The sequence below is a fragment of the Oreochromis aureus genome, linkage group 5, assembly GCF_013358895.1.
Source record: "Oreochromis aureus strain Israel breed Guangdong linkage group 5, ZZ_aureus, whole genome shotgun sequence".
NCBI classification, from domain to species: Eukaryota; Metazoa; Chordata; class Actinopteri; order Cichliformes; family Cichlidae; genus Oreochromis; species Oreochromis aureus.
The window spans coordinates 17160353-17181537 of NC_052946.1; the positions used below are offsets into that span (position 1 = coordinate 17160353).

Below are 21185 nucleotides of genomic sequence, written 5' to 3' on the forward strand. Positions count from 1 at the left end.
ACCTGTCTGGCACCAGAAACCATGCCACTCTTAAAGTCCGGCTTCTTCCTCATTCTGATGCTCACTTTGAACTTCAACAGGTCATCTCGACCATATCTATATGCCTAAATGCCAGTGTTGGGACTAACGCGTTATTAAGTAACGCGTTACAGTAACTACGTTATTATTGTGGTAACGAGCACGGTAACTAGTTATTATGCCAAAACCAGGAACGCGTTACTCGTTACTGGGATTTAGATAGGCTCGTTACTTCGTGTGGTGGATATCGCGGAGCTTCCACAGATTCAATAACTTTAGCAAGTGGTGGAAGCCAGCAGGTGGATGAAGGAAAAGGGAGGCAAGAGGAGAGACCCGAAGCGGCCGCCGGTCCGCGTGTCAGGTGAACTGAACTTCAGGTAAGAAGTTATGACCTGCAGTCTATCTGAGTCAGATATAAACCAAGTTTAGGTGGAGTTTATTTTCGGTATGCTGACATTTTCGTACTGCGTGCTAGCTAGCATGACGGAGTTTCTACTGTATACAGCTGTGTGGGTGCTATGTTACTGATGCTGAACTTTATTTGGTTCATACGGTTAATTATTAGAGTTGCCGACCGTCTCGTAAAAAACAGAATCGTCTCGTATTCAGAGAAAATATTACGCGTTTCGTACTGAGGTGAAAAGGAACACAGTTTGTCCCGGACTTCAGCTACAATGAAAAAGACACAAAGCTGAAGCTGCACAGCTGCCTCTTCTTCTCTCATTCTCTCCTCTCCTGTTTCTACTTCAATCACGAAACTGATCAATGATCAGCTGATCGGCTTTTCTCTCTTGTTTATTTATCGCCCACTTTGCGCCAGAAAGAGGAAACCAGCGGATGTCGCGTTAAACAGCAGCACGTTTAAGCTTGATCAGCTGTTGTTAGAATTTATTTAATATTAATTTCTAGTATCAGCTGATGTTTGCTGGAGCCACAGCTGTAAAGCTGCTGGTCATGATATCGGTTTGGTTATCTGGTGAGAGGAAACATGAAGATGAAACCAGGAGATGTCCTTACTGAATCATCAGAGCTGAACAGGTGATGGAGAAACAGGTTTACCTGTTAGGTGACATGAATGAGTTGAAGGAAGTTATGAGCTGTTTCTGAGAGACGAATAACACCAGCATCATTTTCTAAGTAGCTGACAGCTGGTAACTGTGCAGGGGCGGATCTAGCAAAGTGTTGCCAGGGGCCAGGTAGGGCATTAACAGGAGAGGGGGCACAAGGAAATACTTTTCTTTATTATTCTCATTTAAAATGTCTCGCTTTTAAAAAAAAATAAAATAATAATTATCTGAGTCTTACAACAAACAATTGATAGATTGATACATATATACCATCAGAACAGTGTACATCACTGTCACAACAGTGTTTATTTTCATTCAAAGCCTTTATGATTTTTCCTATAATGGCGGGCCGGTCTCTAGTCAAAATGCCCGGGACGATTTTTTTGTCCCAGTCCAGCTCTGTATGCAGCTCATCTGCAGTCTGGTGTTACCTACATCTTCCTATTCAGAAGGCAGAATTTCCAAGTTCTGAGTACAATCAAAGCACCACGACTGCAGTTTTTGTGTTGGATGTAAAAAGGAGGCTAGAATCATGGCGGCGGTCAACGACGGTCCAGGCGTGGGATTTCTCGTGGAAATGTGCACATTATTTTTTCCTTTCTGTTGGTAGGTGGCACAGTGCACTTGTGGCAAGTAAGCAAGCTAGAAGACTGACAGTCTTGCTGTGTATCCAGTTACGGAAGCAACACATTAACAAGAGAATTCTGAGTAAAACCAAAGTTACTTTCCCTAGTAACTAGTTACTTTGAAAGTAACGAGTAACTTGAAGTAACTGAGTTATTTTTTTTAGAGAAGTAACTAGTAATGTAACTAAGTTAGTAATTTAAAGTAACTTACCCAACACTGCTAAATGCACTGAGTTGCTGACATTTGATTCGCAGATTATATATTTGCATTAACGCACAGTGAAACAGTTGTGCCTAATGAATTTGGCAAGTGTGTGTATATATAAATATATACACTTGTTCAGTTAAAGGTATTTGTGTTAATCAGTCCACAGTATGTTCTGCCATCTTTTAAACACTTCTGGGCATTTATTTTGAACTAGCATTCAAACTAACTTCATTCTCAATAATTAGCATTATGTATTGAACCCTTTCTCATAATAATCTCTCATCTCATATGTCATCGTCATAACTCTGCTAGTCTTTTTTGGTGGCTGTAATAACACCATTGTTACTGTAGATGGCAGCAGCCGACTCGAATGAAGTGACTGAAAGACGCAGAGGAAGAAAATAGTCTCGCTTAAAGACCCCGAACAACAACAAAAACCTGGGTTCAGTACTTTATCGGTTTGAAAACGCAAAGTTATTGCTGCTTTTTTAATGGGAGCATATTTAATAATTTAAAAATGTTCAATGAAAACTCTTCTGCGAATGAAGCCGGTGAAGTCGCTTGTGGAGACGGAGAAGAGGACGTGCCCGTCTGTGAATCAAAGGAGCGGGGCTTTAAACCTGCTCATGAGACCCCCTCTGCCAGGTTTCTGCAGGCTGAACTGGAGCTGAACGCTCACCTCCGTGGCCTCCGCTTCAGCGACCCTGTCCGGTACATCTACAACCCGCTGGAGTATGCTTGGGACACCCACCGCTGCTATGTGGAGAAGTACTGTCAGGCCGGACAAAAGATCCTGTTTTTGGGGATGAATCCCGGACCTTTCGGAATGGCTCAGACAGGGGTAAGCACACAATTTGAGGCATAGTACAGTTTCCAAATCGCCTATGACCGTAACAGGAGCACAACAGTGGTAAAAGGTTTAAAGGGCTGTGAATGCGGAAGCGAACCCAAACAGGAGACAGCCTCCCAGGGGCGCTCCTATCATGTTTTCAGCGGGGTGTCGCAGCAGAAACCCGCAACATGGTGGATACTGCCTATTAAATGCAGCACACACCAGGATGAATGATTTAAGATTAAACAGTGTCACAGGACAGGAACTTGAAAATGGCTTTGTATGGAATAACTGTTTTGCAAAGTGATGAAACAAGACTTAAAACTGTTAATATTGCTACATATTATTCTAACACCAAAATATACACTAGCTAGCCACTTTATTAGGTATACATGGCTAGTACTGGGTCGGACCCCCATTTGGCTTCAGAGCTGCCTTAATTCTTTGTGTCACAGATTCAATAAGATGCTGGAAACAATAGAGATTTTGGTCCATATTGACATGAGAGGATCACACCACAGGATGGGTACACTGCAGTCATTAAAGCAACAATGCAAACTGAAGACTGACAGGACTGGTGCCCAGTGTGGTCTTCTGCAGCTTCAAGGTTCAGCCTATTCAGAGATACTCGTCTGTATACCTTCAATTAATTAACATGCTGTCATTTTACAGCATGTTAATTAAATGTGTAGTTTAGCACAGCTGCATTGTCAGTCCACTGTGTTATTACGGCCTCGTGCTGGATTTGAGGATCTTGGGTGATTATAACAGTATTCACCACAACCCTTATTTAGCGCTACGTTTAATTAAAATTCCCAGTGTAGCCCACTTTGACATTTTGTTATTGCACACACAACAGTGAGGTTTGATGAGAAGAGCTGATCATCTTAAATAACTGAACCAACTTAGAATTGGTAGTCCTCCTCCTGTATGATTAGGATATTAAACTGCTGTGGCATTTGTAAAGGATACAGCTGTTCATCCTCTGTTATAGCTCCTATCTCTCCCCATCCTGTTTCCTCCACATGTATTTAAGGAATTGAGACATCTTTCCACATGTAGAGAAAGCATGCAGGGTCACTGCAAGGAGGACAGGGGACAAAGAAGATGAGGAGCCACAAAATGGAGAGATGATAAAACCCCTCTGTTGTAATTTACCATCAGCATCATGAAGACTCCCAGGCTCCCTCTGACCTCAGAGCTGCTTTAAATAAACTGCTTCTCTTTGCGCAGGTCCCGTTTGGTGAGGTGAAGTCAGTTGTCGACTGGCTGAAGATCACGGGGGAGGTTAGCCGCCCACAAAATGAGCACCCAAAGAGACGGATCACGGGGCTCGCCTGCACTCAGAGCGAAGTGAGCGGCGCTCGTTTTTGGGGTTTCTTCAGAAAATTGTGCGGTGACCCGGTGGTCTTCTTCCAGCACTGCTTTGTGCACAACCTGTGCCCGTTAATCTTCATGAGCGACAGCGGGAAGAATTTAACACCCCCTGAGCTGCCAGCAGCTGAACGGGAGGCCCTGCTGCGCCTGTGTGACATTGCACTGTGCCAGGTGGTGGAGGCACTGAACGTCTCCATGGTGATTGGCGTAGGAAAGGTGGCAGAGCAACGGGCACGGCGGGCTCTGTCTGCTGCAGGTGTCAACGTGCGTGTTGAGGGCATCATGCATCCATCACCCAGGAACCCACTGGCTAATAAGGGCTGGGAGGATGTAGCTAAAGCCAAACTGCATGAACTTGGTGTTCTATCCCTTTTAAGTAAAACTTGCGCCAATCAGTCATGATTAATGCATTTACTCCAACACCAGATGAGGATGTGTGACATTCCTGTGTATCTTTCAGTTCACAGAAGGTTTGGTGCACTGTTGAGAAGGGCACACTCAGTTATCTGTGTGTCCAAACACATGCTGGTAGCTCCAAGGAGAACCTGTAACACACTACTGCTTTTCCACATCTGTTACCACAAATGCTGTAAACACATCTGCTCTGCAACTGCTTTTTCTTCTCTAAAGGTCTGTCTGCATTACTTCAAGATGAGACTCCTGCTGTGATCAGTGGCTGCAGCGTAGCTTTAAAATATGCAGCCAGAAAAATTTCTACACTAATGACTGTACGGCGCTTTGAGTAAAGCCTTAGCTCAGGGTGTATGTGAATATTCGATATTGTATTTTTCTTTGTGTGTATAACATGTGCTACGTCTATAGCTGAACCCTACAATTAAAGTTGATGTGGCCTTATGTTCGTCAGCTAATTAAGATGTGACCTATGAATTTCCTATAAAAGGACAGTTTTGATGTGTTAATATCAATGAGGGTCACAAAATTTGATTGGAATAGAAAAAGACCAGAATATAGTGAAAGTCAAAATAAAGTTAGCTGGCCACACGGACAGCTCTTTGTCATGTAGCACTAAAAATATATTCATACAGTGATAATTACATGGGCAGAATCAATCTGTGGTGCTTTTTATGACATTTTATAGCTCTATTTTAAATTTTCATTTAGCATGGTTGTGTATTTTATGGGTCTGCACAATGAATTTTCAGTTTCAGTGTTGTTTTTATTTTACTATTCTTTTTTAATTTTATTTTACTATTGAAATAAATACTGGCTGATCAAATCTGATGCTGCAAACATGAAGTTATACTGACAGTTAAGGCATATGTTTAGCAGGGAAGTTGTTGAAACATATGGAAGTTGTAAAAGTAATCTGTCATTAACTGAAATACTGAATTAATGAAAATTCTCTGCTTTTATGGCTGAACCTGAATTACATACATGAAAGAAACGAGATGGCATTTTTTTTTTTAACCTAAATACATATTTATGAACTGCAGCTTTCTTCCTTTCTTTTTTTAAGAAGACTAAATCATACCTACAGGTATGCTGACTCAGCAGGGACAATATAAAATCAAATTATTTGACGGCAATAGGAAAACATCCCACAAGAGCCTCACTGCATTATATAGTTTTTCTTTACATAAAGACTCTTCCACCATGAGAAAGTGTGTAAATTAAGTGCTCACATGAAACCTACTCAGTTAGTACTTTGTGTTAACAAATGCAACTCTCTTGGCTTTGTGCCAAAGCTACACTGCCATCAGGTGTTCAGAGTGGGAACATGATTCTTACACAATCGCAGGGGGGAAAAAAAGGTGCATGATATTAGATTTGCAGTCTTTGCTTAAAAAAAACAGAAACTTGGATACGATATGTGTTTATCACCAGTTCAGGATTATCAGATCAGATATAAATAGGTGCAGGATATCCTCATTTTCCACATTAAAAACAAACAAACAAAAAGAATCTCTTTACTGTGATACTGCTGTTTTTATGCCTCTCACTGGTTTCTGGCTGGTGGGTGCGCTGAAGTTGTTATTAACATAAATGTGAAGCTCTGATGATTTCCTCACCCCCACCTGTGCCACTACTGAGAACTGCAATCAGCGGTAACACCAGGCAGAGGATCTCGTGTCCTGTGATTGTAATGGGAGTTGAAGTCCGCAGCTCCACCGTGCCAGTTGAGAAGCTGTGTACTCATGAACTGCATCTCCCGTGACTCAGCGAGCGTCACTAATTTTACTCTGGGCGCACATGCTTCAGGAGATGTTGTGAAACTCTTGCACCTGACAGGACTGCTCATCAGTATCCACAGACTGATGCACAGCTCCTGTCCCGCATGAGGTAGCAGAGCCATCGCGTTCATTTCAGAAGACTCAGGTAAGATTAACACCACTGAGTTTCTTAAATTCAGCATTTAGGCCAAGATTGACCTGTTGACTTGTTAACAATGGGAACGAGGTGAGTTGTTAGCTGAATCTCACGCCTGCAGACATGAGGAAAGATTGATTACAATTTGTTTGTTTTTTACATTTCTGTAAAACTTTATTTGTTATGTTATTATGTGTACCATTATTATATGAGATTTATGGTTTTTAGGAAGTAAATATATATAAAAAATGTTTTAGTATAAAGCTATTAGCTGACTTTGACTTTTTATAAATAAAAACTAATTTTAAAGACTGTCCATTAGTCTTTAAAATGAGTGGTCATTCTTATATTCGAAGACAAAGAGATCCAACCAGATCTCTCAGTCTCTGTTTATTTTGTAGGCTATATGGCACAATGTGAGTCCTCAGTAGGTAAACAAGCTGATGAGCCATAGGTCACCGCTGTTATAACCATGCTGCATTCCTGGACCGATGCTGCTATCGTCTTTCATCAGCTGTTCTCATCCAGACCGAAACTGATCCACGCATGTTTTCTTCTTTAACAGCAAAGCTTCCTATCGTCATGGACAAACAGCCCAGGGTGGTGTTTCGAAATGTGGGGCAAGTGTACTTCCCCCAAACCAGGGTGGAGTGCCACTACAGTCTGACCTCAGACCATCAGTGGAGCAATAGTGACTGGATAGGGATTTTTGAGGTACGGTCACCAACTACAGCACCATCCCATGTGTTTTAGCAAGTGTTGCGTCGTGGTAATGATAGAAGGAATGCACATTGTGTGCTTTATGACATAGAATATGTTTATCCTATTATAGATGGGATGGACTTCAGTCAAACAGTATTACACATACACATGGGCTACTGTTCCTGAAGGCTACACAGAGGGAACCAGTGTTGACTTCTGTGCAGTTTTCCAGGGTAAGAATTGTAATAAACACTCCTGATGGTTAATGGTCTGTTTTGTTGTTGTTGTTTGTTTGTTTGTTTGGCTAAAATTCCACTATCCTCTCTGGTTGCACATTTCACAAATACTGTGTGCTCGTTTGTACCTGTAAGCATAGATTAATATTTCGTAATAAACTTTATTGATGTTAGACCCGGCTCTGATGCAGCACCTCAGTTCAGCGTCTGTCTGAAATAAGCCTTTTCATTGGCTGCCCCTCATAAGCACGAGAATTAAACTGCAAAACTGTGTGCCTCAAAAAATGAATATGATAGATATCCCTTCACTTTGACATCATTTCATCTCAGAGTGATTACTATACAACTACAGACATAAAGAATTGAAACTTTAATATCCTCCACTGTTTATGTATGACAGAAAACGAGGAAAAGCATAACCTGCATTCTTTCTAATAGCCAGCAGGGGGAGACTTTGGATTCGCCAAAGAAAAACTATTGTGAGAATGTCTCAGTATGCATTTTCCAGATAGGTTGATATTCTTAACTGTAACACAGGATGGTGGATATTTTGAAAATTGTGGCCCCATTCAGGGAAAATAGATCATTTAGGGTGTAGCTGAAAAGTTATGACAGAAAACTCACTTTCTAAATCAGTCCCACCCTTTGCTTGTTCTGTCCACCTATAGACAAGCAAATAAAGAGACAGATAAAACCAAAAATGTGTAAGTCAAAGTGGTTATGTCCACCTCTCATATACAGTCTGTCTCTGTGTCGCACCCTACAGTCAACTATGCCCGTCAGTGGTCACTGACCCCCTGGGGTAAAAAAATCTGCTTTCCCTGTTGACAGCTATGTAGAGAATGAAAGTTTTAATTTCAGTTGTTCAGCAGTTGCTGGAAGGATTTGGGGTTTCCAGGCGGTCTGCTGACTGAGCTCTAGGCCTGTGTAACAGACACACCTCAGAGTGCACTGCTGCATCACCACAGCAAAGTGATACCAGGGCGGTAAAAAAGATGCTGCTGTGCACTTTCATAGAAGATTAGCTGTTGTTTTTAATCTTGTCACTGTGATCAAATAAAACTCATTTATGCAAAGCATTAGGAGCTTATAATGAGATTGTACTGCACTAGTTTAGGTTTTTTGTATTTGGGCCTTATTTTGCATTATAGTAACTGTAACTGACAGCTAATTTTAGGCACTAGAGGATAATAAGAAATGTCTTCTTGATACAGCATCATACCTGCCCCGCCCCAGTACTGTAGAGTACCAGTTTGTGTATGTGGACAAGATGAGAGAGGTGTGTGCCCGTAGTCTCCCCTTCACTTTCTGTGCACCCAAGCCGCTTGAGGAGCTTGAGACCCTGAAAGAAGAAGAAGATGCAGAGGATGGAGAAGAAGAGCTGCTCTTAGTCATTCCCAGAGCTCAGCTGCTGCAGGTGGGAAGAGAAAAAGTTTATTTTCTTATTATCTTTGATACAGGAATGAAATGAATGAAAATGCTTTGTCATTTCTTCCTGTGTTGTCCACAGAGTCGGCTGGAGGAGTGCTTAAAAAAGCAAGGAGGTTTGCAGCAAGCGTTGGATGTAGCGAAAAAGGAGACGGAGAATGAGAAAGAAAACAGCAGAAAGGCAAGAAGTGAATGGGAATATGAAAGAGAAGCAATGAAGGAGGAGATCATGGAGCTCAGAGACAACCTGATACACAGCCGCGAGATGCTGAAGACAATCGAGGTAAAACACTGATCACCAGTGGCGCACTGATACCTGATCATTGAAAATTCATGAAAAGATGCATTCTCTTTTCTCTCCATGCAACTGAAAGGATGCGAAATACAGTCAAGAAAGTCTGGCCTCTGAGCTGAGTAAACTTGCAGCTGAAAAAGCTGAAAGAGAGCAGCGCATCAAAGACCTGGAGGAGGACATTGAGATTCTGGCTGAGCGAGAGAAAGAGCAAAACAGGGAACTGGAAAGGCAAGCCCTCGCAACACATGTCAGCTGAGTCATTCTTGGCTTTTCCAGCCACTTTGGCCTGAATTTATTTTTGTTACCACAGGCTGAAAGAAAGAGTGAAGAAAATGTCCTGTCAAATGAAGCACGATGAGGAGAAGAGGAAGTCTCTGCAGGTTAACTGCTGTGAAGCTTGTCACTCTATAACACACAAAAGCCAATAACCCGTCATCTCACTACAAACAGATGAGAATCAGATGTTATCCTGTCTTTTCTTCTGGCATATTCTCCCGCATTGTTTCTCTTCATGCTCCCTGACTCCCCGAAGATGGAAAATGAGGATGCTCTGGCCGAGGCACGACTGCTCCAGGAACGTCTCGAGGCCAGCGACCATGTGGCAGAAAGCCTGCGCAGGGAGCTGAGGGACCTGAGCACCCGACAGGGTCACACCCACACTGACCTGCACCAAGCCCGACTCCAAGTGGCCCAGCTCACTCTGCAGCTGTCTGAGGAGAACCTCCTCCTGAGGGAGGAGCGGGCCAACTGGGCTTTGGAGAGAGAGGCATACAGACATGCAGCAGAAGTGAGGATGCAGAATATGCATCAAAGTAAAAAGAAAAAAAACCCCCAAAGAAACAACTAAAAAACTAAACTGTTTTCATGCTTTTGTGCAGACTGACAAAAAGAAGCTGCAAGATCTTGCCTGCGAGGTGCAGAAGAAGGAGGAGTGGCTCCAGGAGGAGAGGATGGAGAGGGAGAAACTAGAAGTGCAGCTCGGGAGAGAGAAAGATTACAATAAAGTAAGAAACTCAAAGCACATCGCAATCGCCGTTCAGCTCTAAATATAACTGCTTATGTGCCGCAATTCTCCATCATGAGATGCTCAAGTTACAGTACAGAGAGCTGTGCCAGACTTCTTTCATTACTCACATACTGGCACAAATAGAAAAGCTTCCATGAACAGTGAGTAAACATTTCCTCACGGCAACATGTGATGAACAGCGGGGAAGAGGAGAACACACATCAGATTGGTGGGCGTTCAGGCGGTCTGAGTATAAATGTTGCTGCCCCCTGTAGGTGCTGCTGGGTGAGGCGAAGCGTGAGCTGCAGGAGCTGAGGGCCAGTTTGAGAAAGGTCCAGAAAGAAAGGGAGGAGGAACAGCTTCAAAACCAGGCAAGAATTCAACACCAGATCAACAGCACAGGTCACGATTCTTTAATCTACCACAAGAGACAGTATAGGGACGCTAAGCCCTACGCTTTGGTACTGCTCTTCACTGGATAGGCATGAATTAAACTGGCAGAACACAGCAAAATGTCGTTTTCCCCCCAAGCTCAGTTACACATTTTAAAGAGCAACTGCTGATTAGTTTAGGTATTCATTCTCATCACCTTCCTTTCTTGATCAAATCTGTGTTTTTGTCATTTGAACCTTGCAGGATTTGGTGAACTACATCCATCAGTTAGAGCAGAGATTAGGGATTGTGTCAGAAGCTGAAGCAAGCAGCACAGCTCCCGCGTGCGTATGTAAGTAAAGAGATCTTTTTACACGCCACGCTGCTATTTCATTGAACTGTAATGAAAACTAAGGTAAAGACTCAGTGCTGGTTCAAACAGCTCCTGGCTCCACCCCTGCGAGTGATGAGAGTGCTTCCTCAGCTTCCTCCAGGTCAGTCTGTGCACCTGCTTCCCCGTCCAATGACCTGCAGGAGCCCGACAGAGCTGAGATCCCTCCTGAGACACGGATCCAGAGTGAGGAAGAAGACACACCAGCCTCTGACACACAGGTAAACCCAGGACTGATACACCTAGGTAGGGAAATATTTGACTAGTTGGCCAAATTAGTCCTCAGTTTCTGTTTCACAGGCGAGTTTAATGCCGCCTGTTGGAAACCAACTACTAAAGATAAAGTCACATTAGACACAAGACCAGTGTGTCATCTGAGAGCGCCCATCGTCACAATGTATCTCCTAACTAATCCATTCATTAATTTTTGGCTTGTGTAATGAGCCTATTTTAATTCCTTATAGACAATTTTCTCATATTTGAAGGGGTTTCCAACAAATGACTCCATTTTGCAGTATAATTTAGATGATATTTGATACGGATCATTAGTACAGCACAAATGTTTGAGGCATTTTAGTTGTTGCATACAGTCATGGTCATGAAGAACTATTTTCTCTCTCAAAAATGTGTCCTGCACCAGATTATTTGACCCTCACTAAGTCCTAAACTAGCAGTTTTAAAAAGGCAAAAGGTGATCTGATCGAATGCTGATTAGATTTATTTATTTTTTTCCATCGACTGTGCTCTACTGGGTACTAATTGATCATTAAAGACTATTTGGATGTAATTTCTCAGAGCTGTTTTACACCACAGAAAATAAGATGAAAGTAAAATGAGTACCACACTATATTTACATAATGATGGCTAATAGATATCCGTTTTGAAAGCCCGGTCTCAGTCCAAGTGTTCTGGGTGGATACAGACCCACAGTTCACCTGCATCTCTGCCTCTGTCTGTTGAACCAGGATGAGGAAAAGGAGCAGTGTGAACCCTCCGCTGCTGAAAGAAAGAAACTGATCCTACCAGAGCTCATCAACCCCGTCCTCAGGTGACACGGCTGGCTTTCCAGCAGTTACACTTCACACGCCCTCTTTTCTCCGCCACAGCTGAAAATAAGACTGAATAAAATAATAGGACGGTCATGCTAAGCGAGAAGGAGAAGTGTGGAATTATTTACCTTTGCTTAAAACTTTCAACTCTCTTTGCCTCTGCAGTGAGCTGGCTGACTCCCCCATGTGGTAACACAGGGATGGATGGCAGGTTTCCTGTGTGCCACTGTGGTATTATTTTATATGGGTCATAAGAACACTTGAGACCTATATAAAGTCCCCGTCACAAAGGGTATTGTGCTTTTACCTCAAGAGTGTCTTTTAGGAATTTGCAAGTCTTAAGTGAGCTAATTTTCGCTGTTGTTGTCGTTTTATTAATCCCGTTTGTGGTTTTAATTCTGATTCAAGCTTAGTGACACTCAGGATGAATTTTAAGTGCAAACTGAAGTTTTGTTTTCCGAACTTTTAGATGAAGATTCAGTCTGTGTCAGGATACCTTGTAACGTATTGTCAAACTTTTATTTCATTATTAGGTATTAGCCCCACTAAGCTCTGCATGTGAGTGTGACTGTGTCGAGTGTGTGGGTGTGGGTCACAGTCAAGTGTGAAATGCTTTGCTCCTGGCTCTTTGGCGCAGTTCAGGTTGGCCTAAGGTAAAAGTTTGTTTATAAAATGTTATTAGTGTGCGTTACCACTTGTTATACAATGGTGCTCTTTAATAAAACATAATAATGAATACCAGGTGAGTGCTGTGCCTAAATGTCATTATTTCACCATTAATTTGATGATTTTTCCTAAAGTGACCCAGAAATGTGCAAAAATGTTTGAAAATTTAATACCATTGTTCAGAAATGGTTGTACACGTATCTCTTCAGATAGATTTCAGGGTAGCACTTTATAACAGTGTCACAGTATTAAGTATAAGTATTAGTAAGCACTTCATTCATCATTTATATATCATTACTCCTCAGTGTGTCTTTGATAAATACAGATATGTTTATCCATGTGTTACTGTTACACCATGCACAGCAATGATAGCTCTGTAGCTATATACAGCCTTCATTGCTACCACATCACTGTTAATAATAATCATAATAATTATATATCATAATGCCATGTAAATTATGACTTAAGCACTTCCTAATACCTTAATAAAACTTAATAGTTTGACATTATTGTAAATTGCTACCGATTTCAGATCCACCGCTGTGGCTAATATCAATGAGAATGATGGTTTAGGGAACCTTAAAACTATGAAGCCGTGCATGACAGGGGTTACAGAGCTCAAGCGGGACCCTGACAGAGACAAGCACCTGCTGGCTGTTGAAACAGTGAAGCAGAAAGACAACATAGGAGTGATCATCTATGGCATGCATAAGGAACAGAGGTCAGTGGGTGACTTGACGCAGACTCAAAATCTGCAAAAATCAGTTAGATTCAGTTTATTCTGAGCTGAGATTAAAGTTAAAGCCAGCTGAGGTTAAAAGAGGAGCTGTGGGAAGTCATCAGGTCATTAAAGCGCCTGAACTGCCACCTCAGTGTGTGCAGGAAACACATATACTAGTACTGCAGATGCAACGCTTCCTACGGCTGCTTTCAATGCACAGACTAGTTTATGACAAGCATTTTTTTAAATGTTGCATTAATCTTGACAATAACAGATTAGAACATACTTAAATCATCGTGGCTGTTATGTTTTCATGTCTCAAGTGAAACAGGACATGATATTGTGCGATAGCATGCGGAAAAATAGTAGATGCTGTTGGAAAAGCTAAAAATACACCATCCCTGCTCTCTGATTAATACAGGAGTAATTGTCCATTTATTAATGTCAGACACTTATTATCAGGGAATTCTTGGCCTGGGTCAAACTGAAGTATGTAAGTGTTAAAAGATGAGTGGCTGCTTGGTTCAAAGATGTGTAAAGGGATTTCAAAGAAGATGACAAGTGGAGACACTGTAAGGTCTGAGAACAAGAAGAGCATTTATCAAAATACAAGAAACAACAAATAACAAATCACGAGCCCCCAAACAGCAAAATATAGTATTGACTTCTCATAAAAATGTAAAAACAAAAACATATCCACCCAGTTTTTGGATTTCCGTGTGTGTGTGTGTGTGTGAGTGCATGGATGTCAGAGCCATCAAAGCTATTTTGGTACAAGTCAAGTTGAATTAAAACTCATGAGGAACCTGAATCCCTGAACACGATAGAGACAACGACCTTAATAAAAGCGATAGGCATTGCAAATGTTTTGTTTTCATCCAAATGTAACGTAAAATCCATATTTGATCTTTTTTAAATGCCGTACTCGTGCGTAGAGCTCTTTTTAAACTGCACCAGCTCAAATCCAACTGAAAGGTTTTAAAACAAATAAAAGAAGGAAAAACCTATTCCAAACTATCATGGTTATACGAAACAGAAGTACTTTTAAATACTGAACAGTTTGAGTCGGGCTGATTGTGTCCAAGGTGTGTTTTGTCCTTTCCCACGGTAAGGTTTTCACAATAAAACAGCAAAATTACCAAATTTAGGAGCAAACTCGGTGGGCCTCTTTTATTTAACACGCCTTCTGTCTTTATCAACATAGCGCTCGATACAGCTTTAACTTGTAAATATCATTATACTGCTTCACCGCAGCGGTCTTTGTCAGTTTCATCAGCAAACTGCACCTTTCATGACTCATTGAACGCAGCACACGAGAACCCCACTCAGCCACTCAGTTTTTAGTTGCAAAATCCATTTTATACACATTTACAGATGCTGATAATTGGACACTCTCTCATGTGGATGATGGCAGTGATGTAACATGTCTATGACACCACCCTGTTTACTGGGACACACTCACACGCTCACACACACACACATCTGAGGTTTCTGTGATGTAAACGGCTTTTAATGGTTGTGTTTGCTTGGATGAGTCTTTGCTCGCCTTAAAAAAACAAGAAGAAAATCTTATGGGTTAACTGTACCTGGTTGTTTGAACGAGTGCATGCACTGTAAGTTTGAATGATTCCTAACCTGTGTGAAAGAACGTCTGATGGGAAAGAAATACTGTAAAAACAGGTGAAGCGTGGCCCTGATCAACTGGAGATATGTTTTCCCGCATTTCTCTGACATTTTTATTATTTGGCCCACAAGCACCAGGGTTTGAATTAAAGCTGAAGTCCTCTTGCATTTCTTTCAGATTAGCCAATCCTGAATGATCACACTGTGAGTTTGAGTCCTGCTCATGACTCCCATGACTCTTTAGCTATTGCTCTTTTTCCTTTTTGTTTTCCTCTTTTCTTCTGCTATTGCTTCACTGTGTCCGATAAAACTAACGCATACGATAAAAAGCACAAATGTCCAGTCAGATGCGAGCACTGAGTGTGAAAATATACACAAAAAAAGCAACACGAGGTCCCACAAACAAGCAAAAGACAAAACAGTAATGTGTACATGCTTATAAAAACCATACAATGAAAAAATAAGTAGCATATCTCTGAATAGTAATAAAAGTAATTCTGAGAAGACATCTGTGGCATCTGGACGCCACATAAGAGTTCTGTCGCTGCAATGTACTCTTACCATCAATTTTATACAAAGCATAGCCCTTAATAGATAGCGGAGGAGTGCATTTTTTGTCTCTCAACAACTGTTTTTCCTGTCTTTGTGCGGACAAAACGCTTTTTTTTTTAACATATATATATCTTTTAAACATTCTGGCACTGTGATTTTCTTTTTTAACTGTGCCCTCATCAATCCACTGAAATGTAGTGCTTTTGCGTCTCCAAATTCCTCACTTTCTACACTGAATTGAGCACATTTTCCTTTCAGTCAGTATGTACAGTATACGCGGATATGTGCTGTGCGAAACGCCGTTTTAAGAGCTTTAATCTGTGAGGTTTCCGCGAGCTGACGTTGCTCGGCGGCGGCGCTCGGCCAATCCGTGCGAGGCAGCGGTGTCGTCTTGTGTCTTTCCATCCCTCTCTCACTGCGTCTTCCCTGTCACGCCTTTCTTTTGCGCGCCCGCTGCCGCCTCCCCCCACGCCTCTCCGTCGCTGTCTGCCCCTCGCTCTTTCTCCTCGTCCCAATAGTCGTCCTCTTCCTCCTCCTCTTCTTCCTCGAAGGCTGACTCGTACGTGGCCTTGTCCTCTTGCTTGATGGCTTGAATGGCAGGGGGAGCAGCTGCGCCGCTGTCGCCAGAGTCGCTGCTGTCCTCGAAGGAGTCCGGGTTCTCCAGCATCTCCCTGATCAGGGGAGGCATGGGGCCGGGGATCTCTGTCTTTAGTGTAATGGCTCTTTCTGCACCTGCACACACATGGACATTTATTTACTCGTAGGTATAAAGAAACAAAGAACGTCACATGCTAACAGACAGGAGTCATCTAATTTCAGTACTTATGCGTGTTGAGCTTTGACACTGAGATCTACTCCAAACTGTGGTTGCGCTATGAAAAAAACAAGCTAACCCTTGGTGCTGATTCCCCTGAGGTCTGTGACTTTCATCAGCATTCGGGGAAACATGTGAGGCTTGTTCGGGCGTCTGCGTCGGGTGTAGATCTTCAGGGCCTCTAGCAGCGGTTCCTGCAGCTTGTCCACCTTCTCCGGCTCTTCCAAGTCCATACGGTCTAGGAGTGAAGTGAAGAGAGAGGACACAGCAAAACAATGACAAGAAGTGAGACACTGTTACAGCCTTCATACTACCGACTGACTGCTAAACTGTGACCGTACACTGATGGCTCTTCGTTTCCATCAATAATTCCATGACTGCAAGTGGACAAAATGCAAACAGACGCCGAACAGTGACCCAAGTTTACCTCCGCAGATGAGACAGATGGCGCTGAGCAGCCCCGTCTCCGTGTCGTCCATCTCCAAAGGCAGCAGCTGACCGGCGAAGGCAAACACCAGGTCTGTAAGCGGGCCAAAGCCGGCGTTATGCATCTGGGTCCTGTTTAGAGTCAGGCCATCTGAAAAGGTCATCGTGTCCTGCTCTGGTGTGTAGCGAGTGCAAATCCTCAGCATCTAAGCAGGGGAAGAATATGATGAGGCATAAACAAGAAATTTCCAGAAAGAAGTTCACGTTGAAATGTTTTCACGGCAGCTGTTCAGAATCACAAAGCAGCGTGACAAATGAATAGCTTAGGGATGTGGAGGTGTAGTCGATTAAAGGGGAGGAGTAATAGGAGCGTGGCGCTAGTACCAGGATGTCCAGACATGCAGATTTGAGGAGGGTGATCTGGTCAGCGATGGTGAGCGTAGTGAAGCCTGGTAGCCGCTTGGCAAACTCCACAATCTTTATAATGCACTTAGTGGAGAGCTCACTGAACTTATCCCATAGGCCCAAGTCCAGCTGCACTCTGTGGTCAGCACTTGAATTCTGGGAGAGAGAAAGAGGGACACTTTTTTTTCTTTCTGTGTGACTGTGCAAACTCCACATAGTGTTTGTCCTTCCTGCAAAGCGGTGAGCTTAAGTGGAGCGCGAGTGTCGAGAAGTGGATGCAATTATGTGCTAAAAAAAGACTCACTGTGGTGTATTTTCCTAGTTGGCACAGAGACGGGAAGGTCTCTTGGTGAGCTTTGCTGACTTTGTTGACCAGCTCCTCCAGTTCTCCACTTAGTTCGTAGTTCTCGGGCAGCACCACTTCCTCCTTCACGTCCTTCTTCTTTTTGTTCCTGTCGTTACGCACCGCTACCGGGAAACACGTGCACGAGATGAGGAAAAGACACAACTCCTTTTGCTTTTTCCTCGATAGCGACACACCGACAGCCCGTAATATCTGAGACGCTTACCTTCTTTGGACATGCCGACCTCAAAGCACTTCTGCAGCCGACAGTATTGGCAGCGGTTGCGGGTCACTTTGTTGATCTGACAGTTCTTGTCTCTGTGGCACGTATACACCATGTTCTTTTGGATGCTGCGCCTGAAAAAACCCTAAAACAGACACAGGAAAATGTCTTGGACATGGAAACCACATGATAAATACATAAAAAACTTTAAAAAGCTACTATTGTTAGTCAGGATTTGGTACTATTTAGTAGATCAGTGTAAAGACTGTCTAAATAATTTAATCTTCTGATGTAACAGAACTATGATGTTTCTTTCTTAGTGCAGCAGATATCGATCCAAAGTAGACACTGGAAGAAGAAAAACTGCCACGTGTATTTTTCATGATTACTTTTTTGATAAAGCCCATCAGACTTTTGAAAATCCCACGACATCGACACAGGCAAGAAAATCTGGCTTTTCAGTTGAACTACACTTTTCAAATGACCACCGTGTCACAGCAGCCAGCAGTGTTAAAAGTACTTTGGATTAAAAAGCAGGCGAGCCTAAAGCATTAACCAGCCAACTTCATACTGTAGGTGGCTACATGAGTTAGCTGATACAACGGGGGGAGGTGGGCAGTGGAGCGGGGCATCAGTCATCTCACATCAACAAGGCTCTAGGTCGGTGAACTGAGTTGAGGTGATTCTGGATGTGTTAGTGTGACGGTAAGTGTTTAACCTGCATTAGCTGGTTAAAAAATAAGCAGTGATTACAGGGTGTGGAACCGTGAGATGGTAGCCAAGGGTAAAAGAAATAAATTGTCCGAATGTAGTTGTATGTGTCATAGTGCTATGGGACCTGGACTGGTTTTCTACTCTATTTGAGCGCTTAAAGCTCTTTATACAACATGTTTCATTCACACAAGCACTTTTTTGTTCTGACTCTAAGTTCTTTCACGCTCCGGTTGACACATCGGGAACAACTTGGGATTCAGTATCTTGTCCAAGGATACTTAGGCATGCAGTCTGAAGCAGCCAGGGATCAAACCACCAACCGTCCAATTAGTGGATGACTTGCTCTACCTCTTGAGCCACAGCTACCACAAGGGTAATGGCTCAAACAGCACAGCACTGTGCAGCAGCAATTGTTATCAGACCACTGGAGCAGATATCTTGTTTCACTTGAAACAAACAAGTGCTGAAGAAATGTTTAGGTTACACTTACTTATAGCCAAAAGAAGCCATTTGCCCGTCACAAACAGCAGCACACTGTTCATTTGTAGCTTTAATCATGTGCAGTTAAGTATGGATACACTAGAGGGCAGCTCAGCGACAGCAAGCACATCTCTGTGCACATCTGTCTGCCTTTCTTTTCAGGGGACCTCAGCTGTTCACATTACACATGTCCTGTAAACTCCTCGTGTACCTCCAACTTCATTTACCTTGCAGCCCTCACAGGAGCTCACTCCATAGTGATAACCAGATGACTTGTCCTGGCACACAAAGCACGGCTTATAAACCCGAGGAGGAGGAGGAGGCGAAGGAGAGCTCGGCACCATCTCCTCAGAACTGGTGCTCTGGGTCTCCACGGCTGCGGAAAGAGCACAGAATGGAGAAACAGTTGAGTACTCTTATGAATTCAGAGCATCTTGTTTATATTTATTCTTGAAGTCTTTGAAAGGTTGATGAAAGCTAATACAAAGTGATTAACAGAGAGAGTGGTCAGCAAACAACTGCCCCCCAACCCCATGCAGGCCACCCCTCGGAGCCAGAAGGCAAGCTCAAAGGCAGACATTTTTAAGAGAAAAGGGAGGAGGGGTGGCACTGCTGATTGACAGGGACTTAAAAGAGACACTATTAGCTGATGGCCAGATGGCCCTGCTGATAAAAATCTGATTGGCAGCTGAGATTTGATTGGCTTTTCCATTTACCGGTGAGTGTGGGGGGAGGTGAGATACCGCTGTTGAATTTTTGACTGGCATCTGAATTTTTTGTGTGTTTGTGTGTGTGTACGAATGTGTGCAAGCTCCCATTTTTATTTGAAAGGTCGTCCAAAAAGCCCGCAATACCCCTAGCCCCATGTGAACAAACAGAGATGAGATGTTTATGAGACTCTGCTGTCTCCTTCTGTTCCTTCTCACTGTCGCGCTAAAGAAAACTGCACACTGTATAACACCATATGCTGACCACAGGCAATGCCATTCCTCCGCCGCATGTGAAAACGCTCAAAACAAATGATACGAAATGGATACAATGACGCGTTTAATCAGCCGCGCCTCCTCGCGCTGCAGTCAGAGAGCAAAAACCGCAACACGCCTGGTACACATTTAAAGGCGACGACTACGAAACAGGGAGATTCCTTTCGAACGTGCCTTTCAACTTTCACCTTCACTCACCCCAACTTCACCTCTCTCTGCCCATTCCCACCCCCACTCTCTTGTTTCCTGGCCCTAAATTCCTCAGTGCAGGCCGGACAGGGTTTAATAGTAGCCCAGGCTCATAAGCAGGCCTATAAACGTTGTGTCTCGGATGGGAAGGAGGCCCCCAGCCAGGGTGACGGCCTCTTTATTGGGATCCAGTCACCTTGGGCAGCTATTCACATCAACAGCTCCATCCTTGGATCCCTTCCTAGTAAAAATAAAGAATCTGGGGTCAAAAACCCAAAGTCACAGCCCCTCCTGTCACCTTCAATGGGTAGCACAGGACTGAACCAAATGTCTTGCCCCAACCCCAAACACTGCAACCCCAACCTGAACCCTCGCTCTGTCATTAACAAGAGTGGTAAGGTTTCAAAAAACAGAGGGGCAAAGGCACAAAGGAATAATCTAATAAAAGTAGAGGAAAAAATGAAAAGAGAAAGAAAAAGGAGGGGGAAAGGAGGTGAGCTTCAGGACAGAAACTTCCCAGTGGCCGAGTGGTTAAATGAAATCCTGACTATTTAACTTTGACCTTGACTGAAGAAAGTATTGCTAACTAGAGGAGCTCACGAATGTGTTCGTGTTCGACACTGTGTTATTTAAAAAGTGACCACTCAGCCCGTTAATCACTTTGGTGAATTTGGAGCAGTGGTGTGATGTTCTGCATTGGTTTTGCCACAGTTATATGGAAGTGTGTCATCAGTCAGTAGACGACTGTGTAAGAGTCTCCTTCAGTAACACAATGAATCTGATGTGAAAATACAAAGCACACCAACCAGAATCACTGCACACTACCAGCATCTCATCGTTCAACATTATTACTGTTATTACTGTTAACTTCTTTGTAGTAAATACAGGTTTGCAGGTCTCTTTAACACCCTGTATCTTCACACACTGCTGTGACTCATTAGTCTCTTTTCTTAAAAAAAAAAAAAAAATCACAAATGATGCAGGCAGTATTCATTTCTGTATTTTTTCCACCTCTGTGTGTCGCTTTGATGTGTCGGATTTTTTATTGTTTACTAAAAGAAAAAAGATTCAATGACTTTTTTTTCCAGCTTTGTACTCAGTGATCTTGACT

At 42.9% G+C, this 21185-nt stretch overlaps 3 protein-coding genes across 7 annotated transcripts in view; 2 read left to right on the forward strand and 1 right to left on the reverse strand.

Annotated features, from left to right (window-relative positions):
• The first annotated feature begins 2285 nt into the window (after nt 1-2285).
• Nucleotides 2286-5581, forward strand: smug1 (single-strand-selective monofunctional uracil-DNA glycosylase 1). The gene is made up of 2 exons (XM_031747966.2): nt 2286-2760; nt 3985-5581. Exons 1-2 carry the CDS (start codon nt 2437-2439, stop codon nt 4528-4530), a joined length of 870 nt encoding a protein of 289 aa, XP_031603826.1. The 5' UTR covers nt 2286-2436; the 3' UTR covers nt 4531-5581.
• A 638-nt stretch (nt 5582-6219) lies between these two features.
• On the forward strand, nt 6220-12671 carry calcoco1b (calcium binding and coiled-coil domain 1b). Its single transcript, XM_031747944.2, has 14 exons — nt 6220-6465; nt 7022-7170; nt 7289-7391; nt 8609-8811; nt 8905-9105; nt 9197-9345; nt 9428-9497; nt 9650-9904; nt 9996-10121; nt 10399-10494; nt 10760-10847; nt 10923-11107; nt 11852-11934; nt 12101-12671. The coding sequence occupies exons 2-14, from the start codon at nt 7039-7041 to the stop codon at nt 12126-12128; spliced, it is 1719 nt and encodes a 572-aa protein (XP_031603804.1). The 5' UTR covers nt 6220-6465; nt 7022-7038; the 3' UTR covers nt 12129-12671.
• Nucleotides 12672-13895: 1224 nt separating this feature from the next.
• The window catches only part of rargb (retinoic acid receptor, gamma b), a 51591-nt gene continuing 44301 nt past the window's right edge, over nt 13896-21185 (reverse strand). For all 5 annotated transcript variants that reach the window (XM_039612027.1, XM_039612028.1, XM_031747960.2 and 2 more), the window contains 7 exons: nt 19130-19278; nt 17712-17853; nt 17447-17610; nt 17122-17298; nt 16739-16943; nt 16391-16549; nt 13896-16229 (listed from right to left, as the gene is read on the reverse strand). In XM_039612027.1, the coding sequence (XP_039467961.1) occupies nt 15910-16229; nt 16391-16549; nt 16739-16943; nt 17122-17298; nt 17447-17610; nt 17712-17853; nt 19130-19278 (1316 nt within the window). In that variant the 3' untranslated portion in view covers nt 13896-15909. The remainder of the gene's footprint in view (nt 16230-16390; nt 16550-16738; nt 16944-17121; nt 17299-17446; nt 17611-17711; nt 17854-19129; nt 19279-21185) is intronic.